Below are 16,550 nucleotides of genomic sequence, written 5' to 3'. Positions count from 1 at the left end.
TATTCTATTCCATTTGACTGATTGGCAATGTCCATGGTAGGGTTCTATAAATCTACTTTCGAACAATCGACTTTTTGTCGAAAAAAGTCGCAAAATTCAAAAAAAGTCGAAAAGTCGGAAAAGTTGAAAACTGGAAAATAGAAAAAAACAAAATTAGTCGAACGTTTTAAAAAAGTGGACAAAATGTCAAAAACTCTAAAATAGTCGGAAAAACTCGAAAAAAGTAAAAATATGGTCGAAAATAGTCAAAATGTCGGAAAAAGTCGAAAACTCGAAAATAGAAGAAAACAGTCCAAAATAGTCGAAAATTTTAAAAGTGGAAAAAGAGATAAAAACTAGAAAAAAAATAGAAAAAATAGTAAAAAAAAGTCGAAAAATCGACTACTTATAAAATACTAAAAGTCGACTTTAAAATAAATGCGAAAGTCGAAAAGTCGACTTTTCGTTTCAACTATAAAAGCCTTGTCCATGGACAGTTTGACACTTTTGATTTTTGTGTGTGAGAAAAAGTGAAAGAAATATCAACCATCTCTTTCTCTCACACACAAAATCAAAAGTTTCTCAACATAAGTTTCCCAGTGTGAACCAGGTCTTTAAGAACCGTCACCTAAATGTAGCAGTCGACATTTGCAATTATTTAAATTCCGTTTCCTCTAACGATAACGGTTCCGTACATAAAAAAACATACTCTCTTCTAAAAGAGAATTGTAAAGAATTAAAAGAGAGAGCTTTTTCTCAACATTTGGGGTAAATGTAGCGTCGCCAAAACAATAATAAAAACACGCGTGAACATATCACAACAATAAAAAAATACAATACGAAAAAAGCCACTCAAACGAGTACAATAATCTCTGTAGTTATATGGACGGATAGATGTTTATATTTTGTAGTAATATTAGTTGTACTTTGTTATTAAATTGACCTGCTATCAGTTTTACGATTAGTTAAATTTCAAGCTTTTTTGAATTAAAAGTTATAAAAATTATTAAAAATAAAAAAACAAACGCGAGTATGCAATCGAATAGTCAATGCTGATTTAGTGTGGAAATTAAGGTTGTGTTTTATGGCTGCTAGTTTTTTAAGCAAACTGTATAAGACCCCGATAAAATAATAATAAAAAAATAATGCATTATATAGCGGCATTGGATGTGGGAACAACAACAGTACGTTGTTTTGTGCTCAATGAAAAATGTGAAATTAGGGGTTCAGCTGTGGAAGCGGTAAGAGAATAAAAATAGCTTTTAGTTCTTATTGTTAAAGAGCAACTTAGATTAATGAATGAATGGAATGTTGTTTTTTTGTGTGACCAGGTGGAATTGTTGAATCCAAAACCGGGTTATTTTGAAATTGAACCAGAAGGTTTATGGCGGAAAATCGTTAGAGTTATAAAAACAGCTGTGCAAAGTAAGTTTGATTTCTACGATTGAAAAAATAAAGTTATTTTAAAAATTTTCCACTTTTAGATGCACAAATTTCACCCTCTCAGATTACCTGTCTGGGTATCAGCTCACAACGTTGTACATTTTTGACTTGGAATCATTTGACTCAAGAATATTTTCATAATTTTATAACCTGGAAAGATTTACGTTCCGATGGCTTGGTTGACAAATGGAATAATAGTTTTACTTTGAAAACCATCAATAGCTTGGCTTATGCTTTGTATTTATTAACACGTAGCAATCGTTTTCTGGCTGGCAGTGTTCTGAAAATGATGAATGGCCAAGTTACATTACGTTTACTGTATGAGATAAAAAATAATCTAAAATTGAAAGAAGCTTTAAAAACAAAATCTGCCAGAATTGAGTTATTGGATTCATGGATTTTGTATAAATTAAGATCGGGTAATGGTGAGAATCCTAATGTTGAACATATAACCGATATAACCTCATGTACCGCAACTGGTTTATTTGATCCCTTTCTGTTGGATTGGTCACCAATGATGAAATTTGTATTTGGAATTGATGTAAGTCTATAGACTAGCCTGTTTTTCAGTTTATTGTGTCTTTAGTACAGACTACTTAGGATATATGTATATATACAGTCTACTCTCTAAACAATTGACCAGTGTAAAGACTCGATAATAGACTGCTTCATGGACCATATGTTCTAAGTTATATACTTGTCTATTATCTAGTCAAATACTTGTCCATCATCTAGGCAAACGTATACTATACCAAGTCTATCTATCTATCTATCTATCTATCTATCTATCTATCTATCTATCTATCTATCTATCTATCTATCTATCTATCTATCTATCTATCTATCTATCTATCTATCTATCTATCTATCTATCTATCTATCTATCTATCTATCTATCTATCTATCTATCTATCTATCTATCTATCTATCTATCTATCTATCTATCTATCTATCTATCTATCTATCTATCTATCTATCTATCTATCTATCTATCTATCTATCTAGTCTATTCTAAGGTAATTACTTTATTATCGACTTTCAGAGTTCCCTACTGCCAAAAATTGTTAATAATTCGTACAAACATTTCGGACATATCAATCCCGTCGACTTTGGACCCGAATGGCAAAATTGTCAAATTCCTATAACATCATCGATTAGTGATCAAGCGGCTGCTATATTTGGCTCACAATGTTACACAAAAGGTGATGTTAAAATCACTATTGGAACGGGAGCCTTTTTAGATCTAATAACAGGCAACAAGTGTCATGCTTCTTTAAAAGGCATGTATCCTTTGGTAGCATGGCAATTTGATGACACTACATTTTGTGTTGAGGGTGCTGCCCATGATATGGGCACAATAATAGCTTGGGGTCAGAATTGTGGTCTATATGCAGATCCAGCGGAAACTTCGAGTATAGCAGAATCAATAACCGATACAAATGGTGTATATTTTGTACCGGCCTTCAGTGGTTTGGGGGTAATAGAAAAATAAACTTAAGAAGACTTTGGAATTTATAAAACCAAATATTTGCAGGCTCCCATAAATGATCATAAGGCGGCTAGCGGTTTTATAGGCATAACACCTTCCACCACAAAAGCGCATCTAATTAGAGCTTTATTGGAAAGCATCGTATTTCGTTTAGTGCAATTATGTAGAACGGCGGAAGAAGAAACGGGACAGAAGCTTAAGATTCTAAAGTAAGTTAAGTTATTTGTTCCAACTTATATAATAAATATTAAAATAAATCAATTTTATTTATTCCAGGGTAGATGGTGGTGTCTCACGTAATAATTTTGTCTGTCAATTCTTAGCAGATGCCAGCGGTATACACGTGGAAAGAGCACGCAATCCGGAAAGTAGTATAATGGGTGCCACCTATGCTGCTGGCATTAATTTTGGCCTTTGGAAAACTTTTAATGATATAAGTAAATTTCGGGACATAGAACGGATCTTTGAACCGAATAGAGAAAAATATCACGAAATATGTGAACGTATGAATAGTTGGCTTAAAGCTATAGAACGTTTTGGTCATTGGTATTGCTAGTATAAAGCTTATGAGTTTATGTAAATAATGTTTGTTTAATTGCATTTTTCAAACTTTTACAAGAAAAAAATACTTATAAAAATATAACAAGTAAGAAATTATAGTCGGGCAAGGCCGGTCATATAATAACCTACACCTGTTACAAAAATAAAGTGTGATTTAATTTTCATAATAAAGCATTTAAGTTGAATTGTACCTTGCCTCAGATATACTTAAGCCATTTATTGTTGGAAAAAATTGTGGACATTTATGTCAAATTTTGAAGCGGGCTTTTTATAGGGGGCTAAGGTCTAATGAGGTCCTATATTTATAAAGTTTATGAGGGTGATTAAGGCTTGGTTTTGCAGCCTTTTGTCGAGATATGAGTATATTAAACAAAATTATAAACTTAATGAAGTCCAAGGAAGTGAAAAAAATCCAAAAATACACCACTATAGTGGGGAGGGTACGTTTGTGCTGATGTTTGTAACATACAAAAATATTGGTCCAATACCCACCTTTAAGTATACCGATCGATTCAGAATCATTTTTTGAGTCGATTAAGACATGTCCGTCCGTCCGTCTGTCCGGCTGGTTCGTTGCCCATGTAAACCTTGTGTGCAAGGTACAAGTCGCAATTTTCAAGATAATTTGATGAAATTTGGATCAAGCATGTTTTTTTTTTGGCACAGGGACGAAGCCTATTGAAAATGGTTGAAATCGGTCCATTATTTCACCTAGCCCCCATACAACCGTACCTCACGATTTGAACTTTTTATGTCATAATTACGTCAAATATTCTACTATCTCTCTAAAAATTGGCACAAATAAGTTTTATATAAGTATAAATGACACTACATATTTTCGTAAGGATCGGCTCTTATTTGACCCTAGCCCCCATACAAACCCCCTTCAAAAAATGTCTAAAATTGACTTGTAACCATTTGTATCCCAATGAAACTCAACAAAACTAACTGTTATTTAAAAATATATCCCATATTTGACCTATAAAAATCATAACTTCTTCAGGTCTTTTTCATTACTTCTATGGAGTAAATTCTCCATCTTTTTCGCTTTTTTGGAAGTTATTTTTTTGCTGGGAATGTTTGCACCAAATTTAACACTAGGTCCCAAACAAACTCTCCTTATGAAAGGTTAAATATATATTTTACTATAGCTACCATATAATGTGCCTTTTATAAAATTAGTTTTTTATCAATAGTTGCTTAAGTTTTTAAATTGAAGTAAAATTCAACATAACTTTTACAATAAAAAAAAACATTATTTTTTTAATTTACAAACCGTTAAACCCTTTAATAAAATTTTAACATTCACATTTTTGTCAACTCTGTTGTTTAACGATCGTTCAATAAACATACTAAACTTTACAACTGTTCATACTAATATTATTAAAATTTCACAACTTTTAACTCAGTTAGTTAGTTGCTCGTTAGTAAACAGTGAATATTATTAATAAAAACCTTTGTTGCTCAAGATAAAATTTACGAGATAAATAAAATAAACCAAAAAAGTTTTACAAAATTTCCATATAATAAAAATATTAAATAAAAATAAATATTTCTTTAAATTAAATTGTATTATATAAACTATTTAAAAAAAAGAATTAAAAGAATAAAGCGAGATAACATTTACTTCTGTGTGTAATTACAGAAAAACTAATAAAACATATTTAATCACTTCCTAAACATAACAATGAATGCCAAATAAAAAAAATTTCATTAACAACCAATGTATACAAATCTACTGAAAAGGCAAGATTTAATACGTCGTCATTAATTACAACAATGGAACCTAGTCAACGTAAACGTATTACACGAAATATTGATTCATTAATAAATCTAACTGATTTCGATCAATTATGTCAAGCCTGTTACAGTAATCAATTGTTAAGTTATACTATGATACAAAATATTTATCATTTTGAACCAGAAAATCATACGGAATACACTGATGAAGAAGACACCATCAGAAGGATGCGTCATAAAAGATTATTTCTAAAAATAACGAAAAGAGGTCCAGAGGCTTTCGAAAAATTACGTCAAATTTTTATAGCTTTAAAATATACAGATGCTTTGAATGTATTGTTTGGTGCCGGTGAAGATATGATTTCGATAAGATCGAGTAAAATAACTGGTACAGCAACGTTGGGAAATGATGTTGATAATGATGCCCAAGTAGATCAGGAGAATATTGAAGACCCAAATATTATGAATAATGTTGGTTTAAATAGACAGGTAAGAATTACGAAATTCAGAAATTTTATGAGTCAATAGTTAGATAGATAGATAGATAGATAGATAGATAGATAGATAGATAGATAGATAGATTGATAGATAGATAGATAGATAGATAGATAGATAGATAGATAGATAGATAGATAGATAGATAGATAGATAGATAGATAGATAGATAGATAGATAGATAGATAGATAGATAGATAGATAGATAGATAGATAGATAGATAGATATTTAGTTAATTAATTAGTTAGTTAATTAGTTAGTTGGTTAGTTTGTTAGTTTCATAAAATTGTGTACGTATGTCCACACATATCTATTGGAAAATCTCTTATCTTACGCATAACCAAAATCTCCTATATCTCAATTACTTTCAGACTTCCCTCTCTTCAACTAACAACGATAACAATACTGTTCTACACGAATACAATGGGTTAATTCTTCCTAGGAAATCCATTTCTGTTCAACCAGCAAGCAGTATTACTATAGATCCCAAAATTGGAACATATCCTATGGAAAGTAAAAATAAACGAGGCATTTTCTTTATGGTGAAAAGTGATGAACATCAATCAGAACTGGATGAAGATGATCACTCACTCTTGTCACTGTTTCAACAGATGGCCTTTAAACTTTATGCCTATAGCAATATAACACTTAATCAATTCCACGAACTACTTGAGCAGCTACTATGTTCTGATGTCATCAATGGTATAGAATGTTTTGTCTTGGCCTTACGATCAGGCGGTCGTATAGTCGATGGTGAACAAAGGATAACATTTAACGATGGTTCTGTGGTTAAAGTAGAAGAAATTCAACAACATTTCTATAGTCAACAATGCAAACATCTAGTGGGTAAACCGAAAATTTTCATATATCCCTATAGTGAAATATCGAATAGAACTCTAAGTCATACGAACAGAATACAAACAGACAGTATTGGTCAACAGATTCATTTAAAACATGTATCTCAATTGTCGGATGTTATTAATTGTTATGCCACAACTAAGGGTTTTATGGATCAACGGGATGATGAGAACTATAAGCGTTATATACAGAATTTTGTTGATGTCATCGCCGAACATGCATGTAATACTCATTTCGAGAATATGCTTAAGAAAATTCAAAAAAATGTTGCCATATTGAGTGTTAGTCGAGGTCAGTACTTACAAATGTCCAGTTATGATAATATTAGCTTTAATAAAGTTCTATATTTTAATCCTGGAGTCAATGTAAATTAAATTATTTATAAGAATTTGTTATATGTTTTTTATACATTTCAAAAGCTTTAAAATAAAAAAAAAAAAATAGTTTTACTTAATTGAAAAATGTTGAATGTCAGTAATCTACAATGTAAATCTAAGTTCCTTGACATTATGTATAACATAATTTTTAATAAGTTTATTTTTACTAGTAATAAATTGAATTGAAAATTCCTGATACATATATAGAAATAATAGATAAATGATCATTATATTAAGAGAATATTGTTTAAGTCATCATTATATTAATAGAATATTAATAAATTTCTTTATTACGGACACTTCTTCAAGTACAAAAGATATCAAATAAGAATAACAATAACTAATAAATTATAGTCGGGCGAGGCCAATCATATAATACCTTACACCTTTGACGAAAATATAATGTGATTTAGTTGCCATAATAAAGCATTTAATATGAATTGTACCTTGTCTCAGATATACATACTTAAGCCGTTTATTGTTCAATAAAATTGTGGAAATTTAAGTGATGTTTTGATGGGGGCTTTTCATACGGGCTAGGGGCTCATATGAGAACCTATTATTATTAGGGTTCTATAAATCGACTTTCGAATAATCGAACAATCGACTTTTTGTCGAAAAAAGTCGAAAAGTCGAAGTCGACTATTTTGTTCCAAAAAAGTCGATAACTCGACTATCGTCTATGAAAAAAGTCGAAAAGTCGACTTTGTAAATAAAAGTCGAAAAAAGTCGGACAGTGTCGAAAAAAGTCGACAAAAGTCGGAAAAAGTCGACAAAAGTCGGAAATAATCGAAAAAAGTCGAAAAAAATCGCATAAAAGTCGAAAATAGTCGAAAATAAAAAGAAGTCGAAAAAACTCAAAAAATTATATAATGTTAAATGGCAACATTATAAATTTACGCTTCTGGCTTCGGAAAAAGTCGAAAATAGTTGGAAAAAATCGAAAAAATTCGGAAAAAGTCGAAAATAGTCGAAAAGTCAGAAAAAGTCGGAAAGTCGACTATTTATAAAATACTAAAGGTCGAAAAGTCGACTTTTCATAAAATGCAAAAAGTCGACTTTTCGTTTCAACTATAGAACCCTAATTATTATGGAACTCGTGAGGGTCAGTATTAAAAAATACTGGGGCGATTTAGTCACGACCGTCCGTGTATATTTTGAAACCAGTTTTAAAAGACACCAAAATTTCTGCTGGATCTGAATCTTCAAATCTATCAGACATGCTTTCGAGAAGTTTAAATGAAATCTGTTCATAAAAAATGAAAATAATTGGCAAATTTCAAAACTAGCTTTTCTACATTCTTAAAAAGTTTTTCAGATAATTTTACAACATTTTTTCATCAACTTAAATAGTTTCTGATCTCAACATCACGATCATTCCGATCAATGAAATAAGCACTTACGTTTTTAACAATTAGTAATAACACTGTAATAAAATCACTTAACTGTTTTTCTATATTTATTTAAATAACATTATAATTTTTATTTAATTAACTGTATAAAATTAAAACAAAAACTTTTGTATACTTTCACTATATGAGGAATTCAATTTGCCACTTAATGCTTCCTTTTCCAGCCATTCGTATTTCTTACTAATGGCCTGATCTACGTTACCATTCTTCAATGAGGCCCTAAAGAAAAATACTTTGGCTCCCACACTTTGATCACGAGCTGCAGCTGGATATTTGTATTTATAAAAACCACAAGGAGCATTGCCATAAAATTGTACACTCATTTTATCACCACATTTCTCACGCAAAACACGTTCAGCTGCTTGTCTCATTGTTTCTCCGTCGAGACGTAGACCTTGGGGTAATAACAAATGATTTTTAGAGCCCAATTTGTGTTCTACAAGTAAATACAAAGTCTCATCCAAGTGGCGGTTAGTGGAGACTACATTTTTTGCAGCATCATCGGCCGTGGTACGGGGAGCAACTTTAAATTTATTTAATTCCTCAATGTAAGCATCTTTAAGATCCTGTGCTGTTTGCTTAGAAGCAGACTCATCAAGATCAACTTCCAATTGTCCTTTTTTCAAAAGTTCGGCCTGTTTCAAATCACGTTCGTGCTGCAATTCATGATTGGATTTTAGTGATTTTTCAAACTCTACACGCCACAAATATTGTTGGAATTCCTTTTCAATTTCATTAAATTCTTTAGAAACCACGGGTAATCTTTCAACTAAAACACCGGCATATAAATCCCATTTTTCTTGTTTTCCGCTGGCTGCTGAGGAAGCAAATGTTCGTGCCACTTCTTGGTTATTACCACGCACTTGTTGTGCAATTAGTAAAGGGATTCGGCGTAACATTTCGTTTCGTTAACTAAATTAAAAATTATTTTGTAAATATTAAATAACAACAATTAGTTTTTCTAACAAGAAAAAAATAACCTTAAAATATTAATTTACACAGTTGTAAAAATAAGTAGTGACAAAGGACTACAAAATTTAAATATTTTTAAATTAAAATTATTTTTATAAAAGAAACTTTTAATAAAAACTTAATTATAAGCTAAAAACTAATATCTTTTTTAATATCTTCAAATAAAATTGTGAAATATTTTTTTTTAATTTACTACTTTTCATCGTATTTTACTACTATTTTATTATTATTGCTCAAAAGCTATCACTTCCGTGTGAATGTCAAAAAACATCTGGCTGTCATATTTCACTATATACAATTTTCGCGTGTGTGCTGTTCGTTTTGTAAATCTTTTAAAAGTTTTCCAAATTTTTAATTAAATACAAAAGGATTTTATACCTTTTTTTCGTATTTGCATTAAAAAGGTTAGTAATTTTATATTATTGTAATTATTTCATATTAAGAGTTACCAAGTTGAAAGTTTTGCCTAAATTTTCTAACCTCCAGACCGGTGCGTGCTGTAGCAAATTGACATAGAACATAATAATTTATAGATCTCTAATATAAATTGTACAATTATATGTTTATGGAATTGCTAAAATTTATAATAATGAAATTAAGATTGTCGTATGGGCTGTGTTGAATGTAGCCCTTAATAGGAATATATGCAAATTACATCCAGTTCTAATATAAATACTAATTTACAGTATTGTCAATACTTATAAGTATAGCTGTAAAATATTGATTAATAATCGTTTAATTAATTGATTAATAATTATTAATTAGATTATTTTTATTAAATATGTAAAATTAATGATTAATTAACGATTTTTTTAATTAATTGTTTATTACTATTAAAAATAATCTAAAAATAATCAGGGATTAATTGGAATTAATGAAAATAATCAAAAAAATCAAAATTAATCAAAAAATTAGTTGATTATTTTTAAGGATTAATATTGATTATTGGAACAAGTTGGTTTTAGTGACATTTCTCAAAAAAAAGAACCCAATATAGAGCATTTTGAGACGATAAAAGATATAAATTTTTTTGTCGGCCACGCCTACTTTCGAGTGGGCGGGGCTCCAAAGTTTAAAACATTTTTGTGTATATTTCGAAAACTGTTTTGTTTACAATAAAAATTTATACATCAATATACATCATGATACTAAAATATGGACCGACTATGGGTATTTCCCGGAAAATACATATTTTGACCAGACTTTTTTTTCGTCTAAAAGAAAGAAAAAAATGTCTATATAATTCTATTATAAATTTTTATATGTTAATAGCCAATGAATTAAGCTTTTATTTAAGGTATAAACCATTTCTGTATCTAATCAAATGAAAGAGATATTTGATTTCAAAAACCATTAATAAAGATTTCCTAAATAGCCGGCCTACGGCCGGGCGGAAGGATTTTCTCCTCTATTGTATGTCCAACACCGGCTTCGCTTAATAAAGATTTCCTGAATAGCCGGCCTACGGCCGGGCGAGATATAGCCACAAATATTTTGAACTTTAGAGGCCCGCCCACCCTAAAGTAGGCGTGGCCGAAAAAAATTTTACGTCATTTCACTTACAAACGAATTCTCTATTAGTGGTGAAATTTTCGACGTGATTTGAAAAATGTCACTAAAACCGACTTAAGCCTGATTATTTTCTATATATTTAGTATAATTACCTCCCAAAAAAAAGGTCTAAGAAAAATTTAATTATTTTTCCGGCAATCCGCTAAAAATTACGTATTTTTGAGACCCATTTCGAAAAGATTGCAGTAATTTTTTTCTAATATCTTTTACTGAGATCAAAATTTTCAATCCAAATAAACTTGATAAATATATTATTTTCAATAAAACAGTCATATAATCGAATACTGAGTAACTTGAAAAACAGTTTTTCATTACACGTAATGTAAAAAGATAGAGAATTGTACCAAATATATTGAAATTAATCAAAAATAATCAAAATTAATCCTTGAAAATAATCAAATTAATTATTTGATTAATTTTGAATATTTTCATTAATTTTAATTAATCTTGATTATTTTTAGAAAATTTCTGATTATAAATTATCAATTTATAATCAGAAATTTTATGCCAGAAAATTAAATAATCATTACGATTATTTTTGAAAAATAATTTAACACAATTTTCGTAAAAAAATATTTTTATATAAGGATTTAGAAAATGTTCGTAAAATTATATTGTCGAAGAAAACAATTCAAATTAATTTTGCATTCTTTTGAGTAAAATAATATGCACAACAAAAACGTCCATTTTTTAAAAAAATGTGGAAAAATAATGTGCCAAATATTGAAGAAATTTTATTTTTGACTTAAAAAATAATTTTCGAAACTTTTTTGGACAATAATTTTTTATAATCAATAGGTGAATAGTTACATTTGTTTAAATAAAATACTGTATTATCAAAATGTCTAACTTTGAACAGCTCTGACTGCGGCAGTTCTTCACCGATAGAGCTGAAAATGCCTGCTCTACTATAATATTAAACTTGGTGCAAATTTCATCCAAATCGGAAGACATCGTTTTTAAAACTATATGTCATATTACAGCATATTATCAATACATTATCTAGTTTAAAATTCAGTTTTAATCTCCGAATTTTTGAATTTATTTTCTATTTATCAAACATAACTGCATTGTCATCATATGTCATTAGGTGTTTTAAATTTCAACCAATTCAGATAGGAAAAGAAAAATAGTACAGAACTGTTCAGAAATAATCATGAGATATTATTATTGTAAAATATGTTTGTTGTCAAATTAGATCAAACAATTGTAAATTTTAGAAAAAAATTCGTTTATACATATTTTAACTTTTTTTATATACTGTTTTCCTAAAATAAAATCGATTTTAGACTAGGGTTCTATAGTTGAAATGAAAAGTCGACTTTTCGACTTTTTGCATTTTATGAAAAGTCGACTTTTCGACTTTTTGCATTTAGTTAAAAGTCGATTTTTCGACTTTTTTCATTTAATCAAAAGTCGATTTTTCGACTTTTCGACTTTTAATATTTTATAAATAGTCGACTTTTCGACTTTTTCCGACTTTTCGACTTTGTCCGATTTTTTTCGACTTTTTCCGACTTTTCTACTATTTTCGACTTTTTCAGTCTTTCCGACTTTTTACCACTATTTTCGACTTTTTCGTCTTTCCGACTATTTTCGACTTTTTCCGACTTTCGACTATTTTCGACTTTTGGACTTTTTTTGACTTTTTCCGACTATTTTCGGTTTTTTTCCGACTTTCCGACTTTTCGACTATTTTCAATTTTTTCCGACTTTTTTCGACTTTCGACTATATTTGACTTTTTCCGACTATTTTCGATTTTTCGACTTTTTCCGACTTTTTTTGACTTTTCGATTTTTATCGACTTTTTCCGACTTTTTTCGATATTTTCCCACTTCCGATATTTTCCCACTTTTCGACTTTTTCCGACTTTTTTCGACTTTTTCCGACTATTTTCGATTTTTCGACTTTTTCCGACTTTTCGACTTTTTCCGACTTTTTTCGACTTTTCGACTTTTTTTGACTTTTCGATTTTTTTCCGACTTTTTTTCGATATTTTCCCACTTCCGAATTTTTTCGACTTTTTCCGAGTATTTTCGACTTTTTCCGACGTTTTTCGATTTTTTCCGACTTTTCGACTTTTTCCGACTTTTTGACTTTTTCCGGCTTTTCGACTATTTTCGACTTTTTCCGTCTTTTTTCGATTTTTCGACTTTTTCGACTTTTTCCGACTTATTTCGACTTATTCTGACTTTTTGAACTTTTCCGACTATTTTCGACTTTTTCCGACTATTTTCGACTTTTTCCGACTTATTCCGACTTTTTCCGACTTTTTCCGACTTTTTCCGACTTTTCGACTTTTTCCGACTTTTCGAATTTTTCCGACTTTTCGACTTTTCGACTTGTATTTACAAAGTTGACTTTTTGACTTTTTTCATAGACGATAGTCTATGACTTTTTTGGAACAAAATAGTCGACTTCAACGTTTCTACTTTTTTCAACAAAAAGTCGATTGTTCGATTATTCGAAAGTCGATTTATAGAACCCTATTTTAGACTAATTGTAGAGGACTTCGTGTTATTGTGAACAAAATACGGCTTTTTTTTGAAAAAATGTCGACATTAATAAGAATCGAACGTTCAGTACATTGCTAACGTTAACGTTTTGTTAGCATTTTCCTGTGAATGTCAGCAAAGGTGTATTTGTGTGTTTTTTTCAACAGCTGTTTGATTTTTCTAATCATTTTTTTTGTTTTAATTGTTTTTGTTGTTATTCGTAGTATCATTTTGCACTGTGATATTTTATTTGTTGCGTGTTAGAAAGCTGTCGATATTATTTTTATATTTTTGTTATTTTCTACAATAATTTTGTGAAATTAATTGTCCAATAAACTAAAACAAAACTAAAACGAATTTATTTTTATAAAGAATTTAAAAATTGTGTAACTAATTGCAACTGCATTTCATCAACTAAAATTTACAAACTAAACTCATTTGCAATAATACTATATAATATAAACTAAATGCAATAATGTCTATAGCCTCAACATTGGCTTTGATTTTTACGGTTTTGGCCTCAGTTAGCATAGTTTCAGTTATTATCTTATTGGGTAAGTATAATCTTTAATTGATAATATATTTTTTTTGCCAAGAAATTTGATTACATTTGTACTTTTGTTTGTGTGTTAGTATTATGAAATTTGAACTGTGTGTTAGGAAATCAAAATACATCCAATGTTTGGTTTATTTCTCCTATGACATCATACAACGTGGAATACATTATTATACACAGGGGATCTTGTGTTGCTAAATGCTATTTTAAAGCGTTTCTTTTTTTTTTTGTTTAAATAAATTAGTTTTAGTACATTAAACTTTGACCCATTTTAATGATAGGGACAGCTTGAAGTTTTAATTTTACGTTAAAGACAAATAAAAACAAGTACGAAAGTATAGTCGGGCATGGCCGTCCATATAATACCCTACACCATGAATATATTTTTAAAATTTATATTTTTTTCAAGAAACTTTTACGTTAAATATTAACATAATAAAGATTTAATAATAATAATAATAATTCCAAAAAATTTAAGCAATTAATTGAAAAAAAAAACTAAAATTTCTAAATGAGGCTTTATATAGGTCAAATATGGTCCGATCCTCGGTAAATTTGGGAAAGGTTATATTTTTAAATAACTCTTAGTTTTGTTGAGTTTCATTGCGATACAAATGGTTACAAGTCAATTTTAGACATTTTTTGAAGGGGGGTTTGTATGGGGGCTAGGGTCAAATAAGGGCCGATCCTTACGAAAATCTGCAGTGTCATTTATACTTATATAGAACTTATTTGTGCCAATTTTCAGAGAGATAAAAGAATATTTGACGTAATTATGACATAAAAAGTTCAAATCGGGAGGTACGGTTGTATGGGGGCTAGGTGAAATAATTTACCGATTTCAACCATTTTCAATAAACTTCGTCCCTGTGCCAAAAAACAGGCTTGGTCCAAATTTAATGAAATTATCTGGAAAATTGCGGCCTGTACCTTGCGCACAAGTTTTATTTGGACAGCCGGACAGACGGACGGACATGTCTTAATCGACTCAAAAAATGATTCTGAATCGATCGGTATACTTTAAGGTTGGTATTGGACCAATATTTTTGTATGTTACAAACATCAGCACAAACGTATAATAACCTCCCCACTATAGTGGTGTAGGGTATAACAAAACACAACTAATGGATTTAAAACTATAGTAACGATCATATGCTTAGAGTCATGTACACTGTACTTAATTAAATCATTATATTAAACTTATTTTAATATTAATAAAATCTACAATATTTAGTTATTCTAACATTTTATTTATTCCTTTTGTTACAGGCTGGTTCCTAATTTGGAAAGCATTTTTATCAAAATTCCGTTTAGTACGCGAACTTTTGGGACAAACCAACGCTGACGGAACGCCATACTCAAACGGAGAAACTACAAGTCTAACAAGTAGTTCCCTGCCAACACAAAATAAATTAAAAAAACTAAGAAAAGACTAACAGCGACAGCTTATTAGCCTAGTCCTTTAATATCACACACAGTACTTAGTCTAAAAAAAAAAACAAAAACAAATCTTTCATTATGAATATTCGTTGTGCTAAACCCGAAGATTTAATGGCCATGCAACATTGCAACTTGTTGTGTTTGCCAGAAAATTATCAAATGAAATACTATTTCTATCATGGTCTCACCTGGCCCCAATTAAGTTATGTAGCAGCCGACGATAAGGGCAACATTGTAGGCTATGTACTTGCCAAAATGGAAGAACCTGAATCTGGAGAGGATAGCAAACGTGGCCACATTACTTCACTGGCAGTTAAACGTTCCTATCGTCGTTTGGGTTTAGCTCAAAAGTTAATGAATCAAGCTTCCAAGGCTATGGTTGAATGTTTCGATGCTCAATATGTCTCTCTGCATGTACGCAAAAGTAATCGTGCTGCCCTTAATCTTTACACAAATACATTGAAATTTAAGATTATTGAAATCGAACCTAAATATTATGCTGACGGCGAGGATGCCTACGCCATGAGACGTGATTTGGGAGAATTTGTTTCGCCCAATGCTAAACAGGAGGCCGATAGTGAGGACCAGCAAGATAATAAAGAAAACAAAATTCATTATCGCGAATCATTACCTCATAATCACGATCATAGCAATCATGATGGTCATTGCTGCTAAAATATATAATTAAAAAAAGAACTGAAACAACTATTGCGAAAGGTGTAGCAATTAATTAAGCAAATTTATGCGTAAAAGTATTTGCATATAATAAAAAAACTAATTATTTGCATTTTTCTAGAAATTTTTATTTTTTTATCGAATTGATAAACATTTAATTTAGTTTTTCTTTATTTTTTCTTTTTGTCATTATCTCAATGTAAAGCAAAACTAAATGTCCAAATTCTTTAATAAAGAATTTTTGAAAAACAAAACGATACAATTGTCGCAAATTCGTATTTTTTTAGAAAATATTTTATAAAATTTGTTTTTTAAATTTTTGAACAAATTTTGTTTTTATAAAAAAGAATTGTTGGTCCAAATTTCTGTCAAAAACAGATAGATAGATAGATAGATAGATAGATAGATAGATAGATAGATAGATAGATAGAAAGATATATAGATAGATAGATAGATAGATAGATAGATAGATAGATAGATAGAT

General features: G+C 29.8%; 5 protein-coding genes across 5 annotated transcripts; 4 read left to right on the top strand and 1 right to left on the bottom strand.

The window, feature by feature from the left end:
* The first annotated feature begins 432 nt into the window (after positions 1-432).
* LOC111688555 (putative glycerol kinase 5) lies at positions 433-3,614 on the top strand. Its single transcript, XM_023451065.2, has 6 exons — positions 433-1,220; positions 1,311-1,404; positions 1,464-1,963; positions 2,465-2,899; positions 2,957-3,120; positions 3,188-3,614. Exons 1-6 carry the CDS (start codon positions 1,125-1,127, stop codon positions 3,465-3,467), a joined length of 1,569 nt encoding a protein of 522 aa, XP_023306833.2. The 5' UTR covers positions 433-1,124; the 3' UTR covers positions 3,468-3,614.
* Positions 3,615-4,423: 809 nt separating this feature from the next.
* On the top strand, positions 4,424-7,411 carry LOC111688557 (caspase Dronc-like). The gene is made up of 2 exons (XM_023451066.2): positions 4,424-5,701; positions 6,080-7,411. The coding sequence occupies exons 1-2, from the start codon at positions 5,252-5,254 to the stop codon at positions 6,938-6,940; spliced, it is 1,311 nt and encodes a 436-aa protein (XP_023306834.2). The 5' UTR covers positions 4,424-5,251; the 3' UTR covers positions 6,941-7,411.
* Positions 7,412-8,384: 973 nt separating this feature from the next.
* On the bottom strand, positions 8,385-9,337 carry LOC111688558 (39S ribosomal protein L46, mitochondrial). Its single transcript, XM_023451067.2, has one exon. The coding sequence runs from the start codon at positions 9,252-9,254 to the stop codon at positions 8,448-8,450; it is 807 nt and encodes a 268-aa protein (XP_023306835.2). The 5' UTR covers positions 9,255-9,337; the 3' UTR covers positions 8,385-8,447.
* Positions 9,338-13,655: 4,318 nt separating this feature from the next.
* Positions 13,656-15,387, top strand: LOC111688554 (small integral membrane protein 13). Its single transcript, XM_023451064.2, has 2 exons — positions 13,656-13,949; positions 15,221-15,387. The coding sequence occupies exons 1-2, from the start codon at positions 13,871-13,873 to the stop codon at positions 15,385-15,387; spliced, it is 246 nt and encodes an 81-aa protein (XP_023306832.1). The 5' UTR covers positions 13,656-13,870.
* Positions 15,388-15,469: 82 nt separating this feature from the next.
* LOC111688553 (N-alpha-acetyltransferase daf-31) lies at positions 15,470-16,320 on the top strand. Its single transcript, XM_023451063.2, has one exon. The coding sequence runs from the start codon at positions 15,470-15,472 to the stop codon at positions 16,064-16,066; it is 597 nt and encodes a 198-aa protein (XP_023306831.1). The 3' UTR covers positions 16,067-16,320.
* The last annotated feature ends 230 nt before the right edge of the window (positions 16,321-16,550 follow it).

The sequence above is a fragment of the Lucilia cuprina genome, chromosome 5 (genome assembly GCF_022045245.1).
Source record: "Lucilia cuprina isolate Lc7/37 chromosome 5, ASM2204524v1, whole genome shotgun sequence".
Classification (NCBI taxonomy): Eukaryota; Metazoa; Arthropoda; class Insecta; order Diptera; family Calliphoridae; genus Lucilia; species Lucilia cuprina.
The sequence above is the reverse complement of the archived record's forward strand: the minus strand, read 5'-3'. Positions and strand labels throughout refer to the sequence as shown.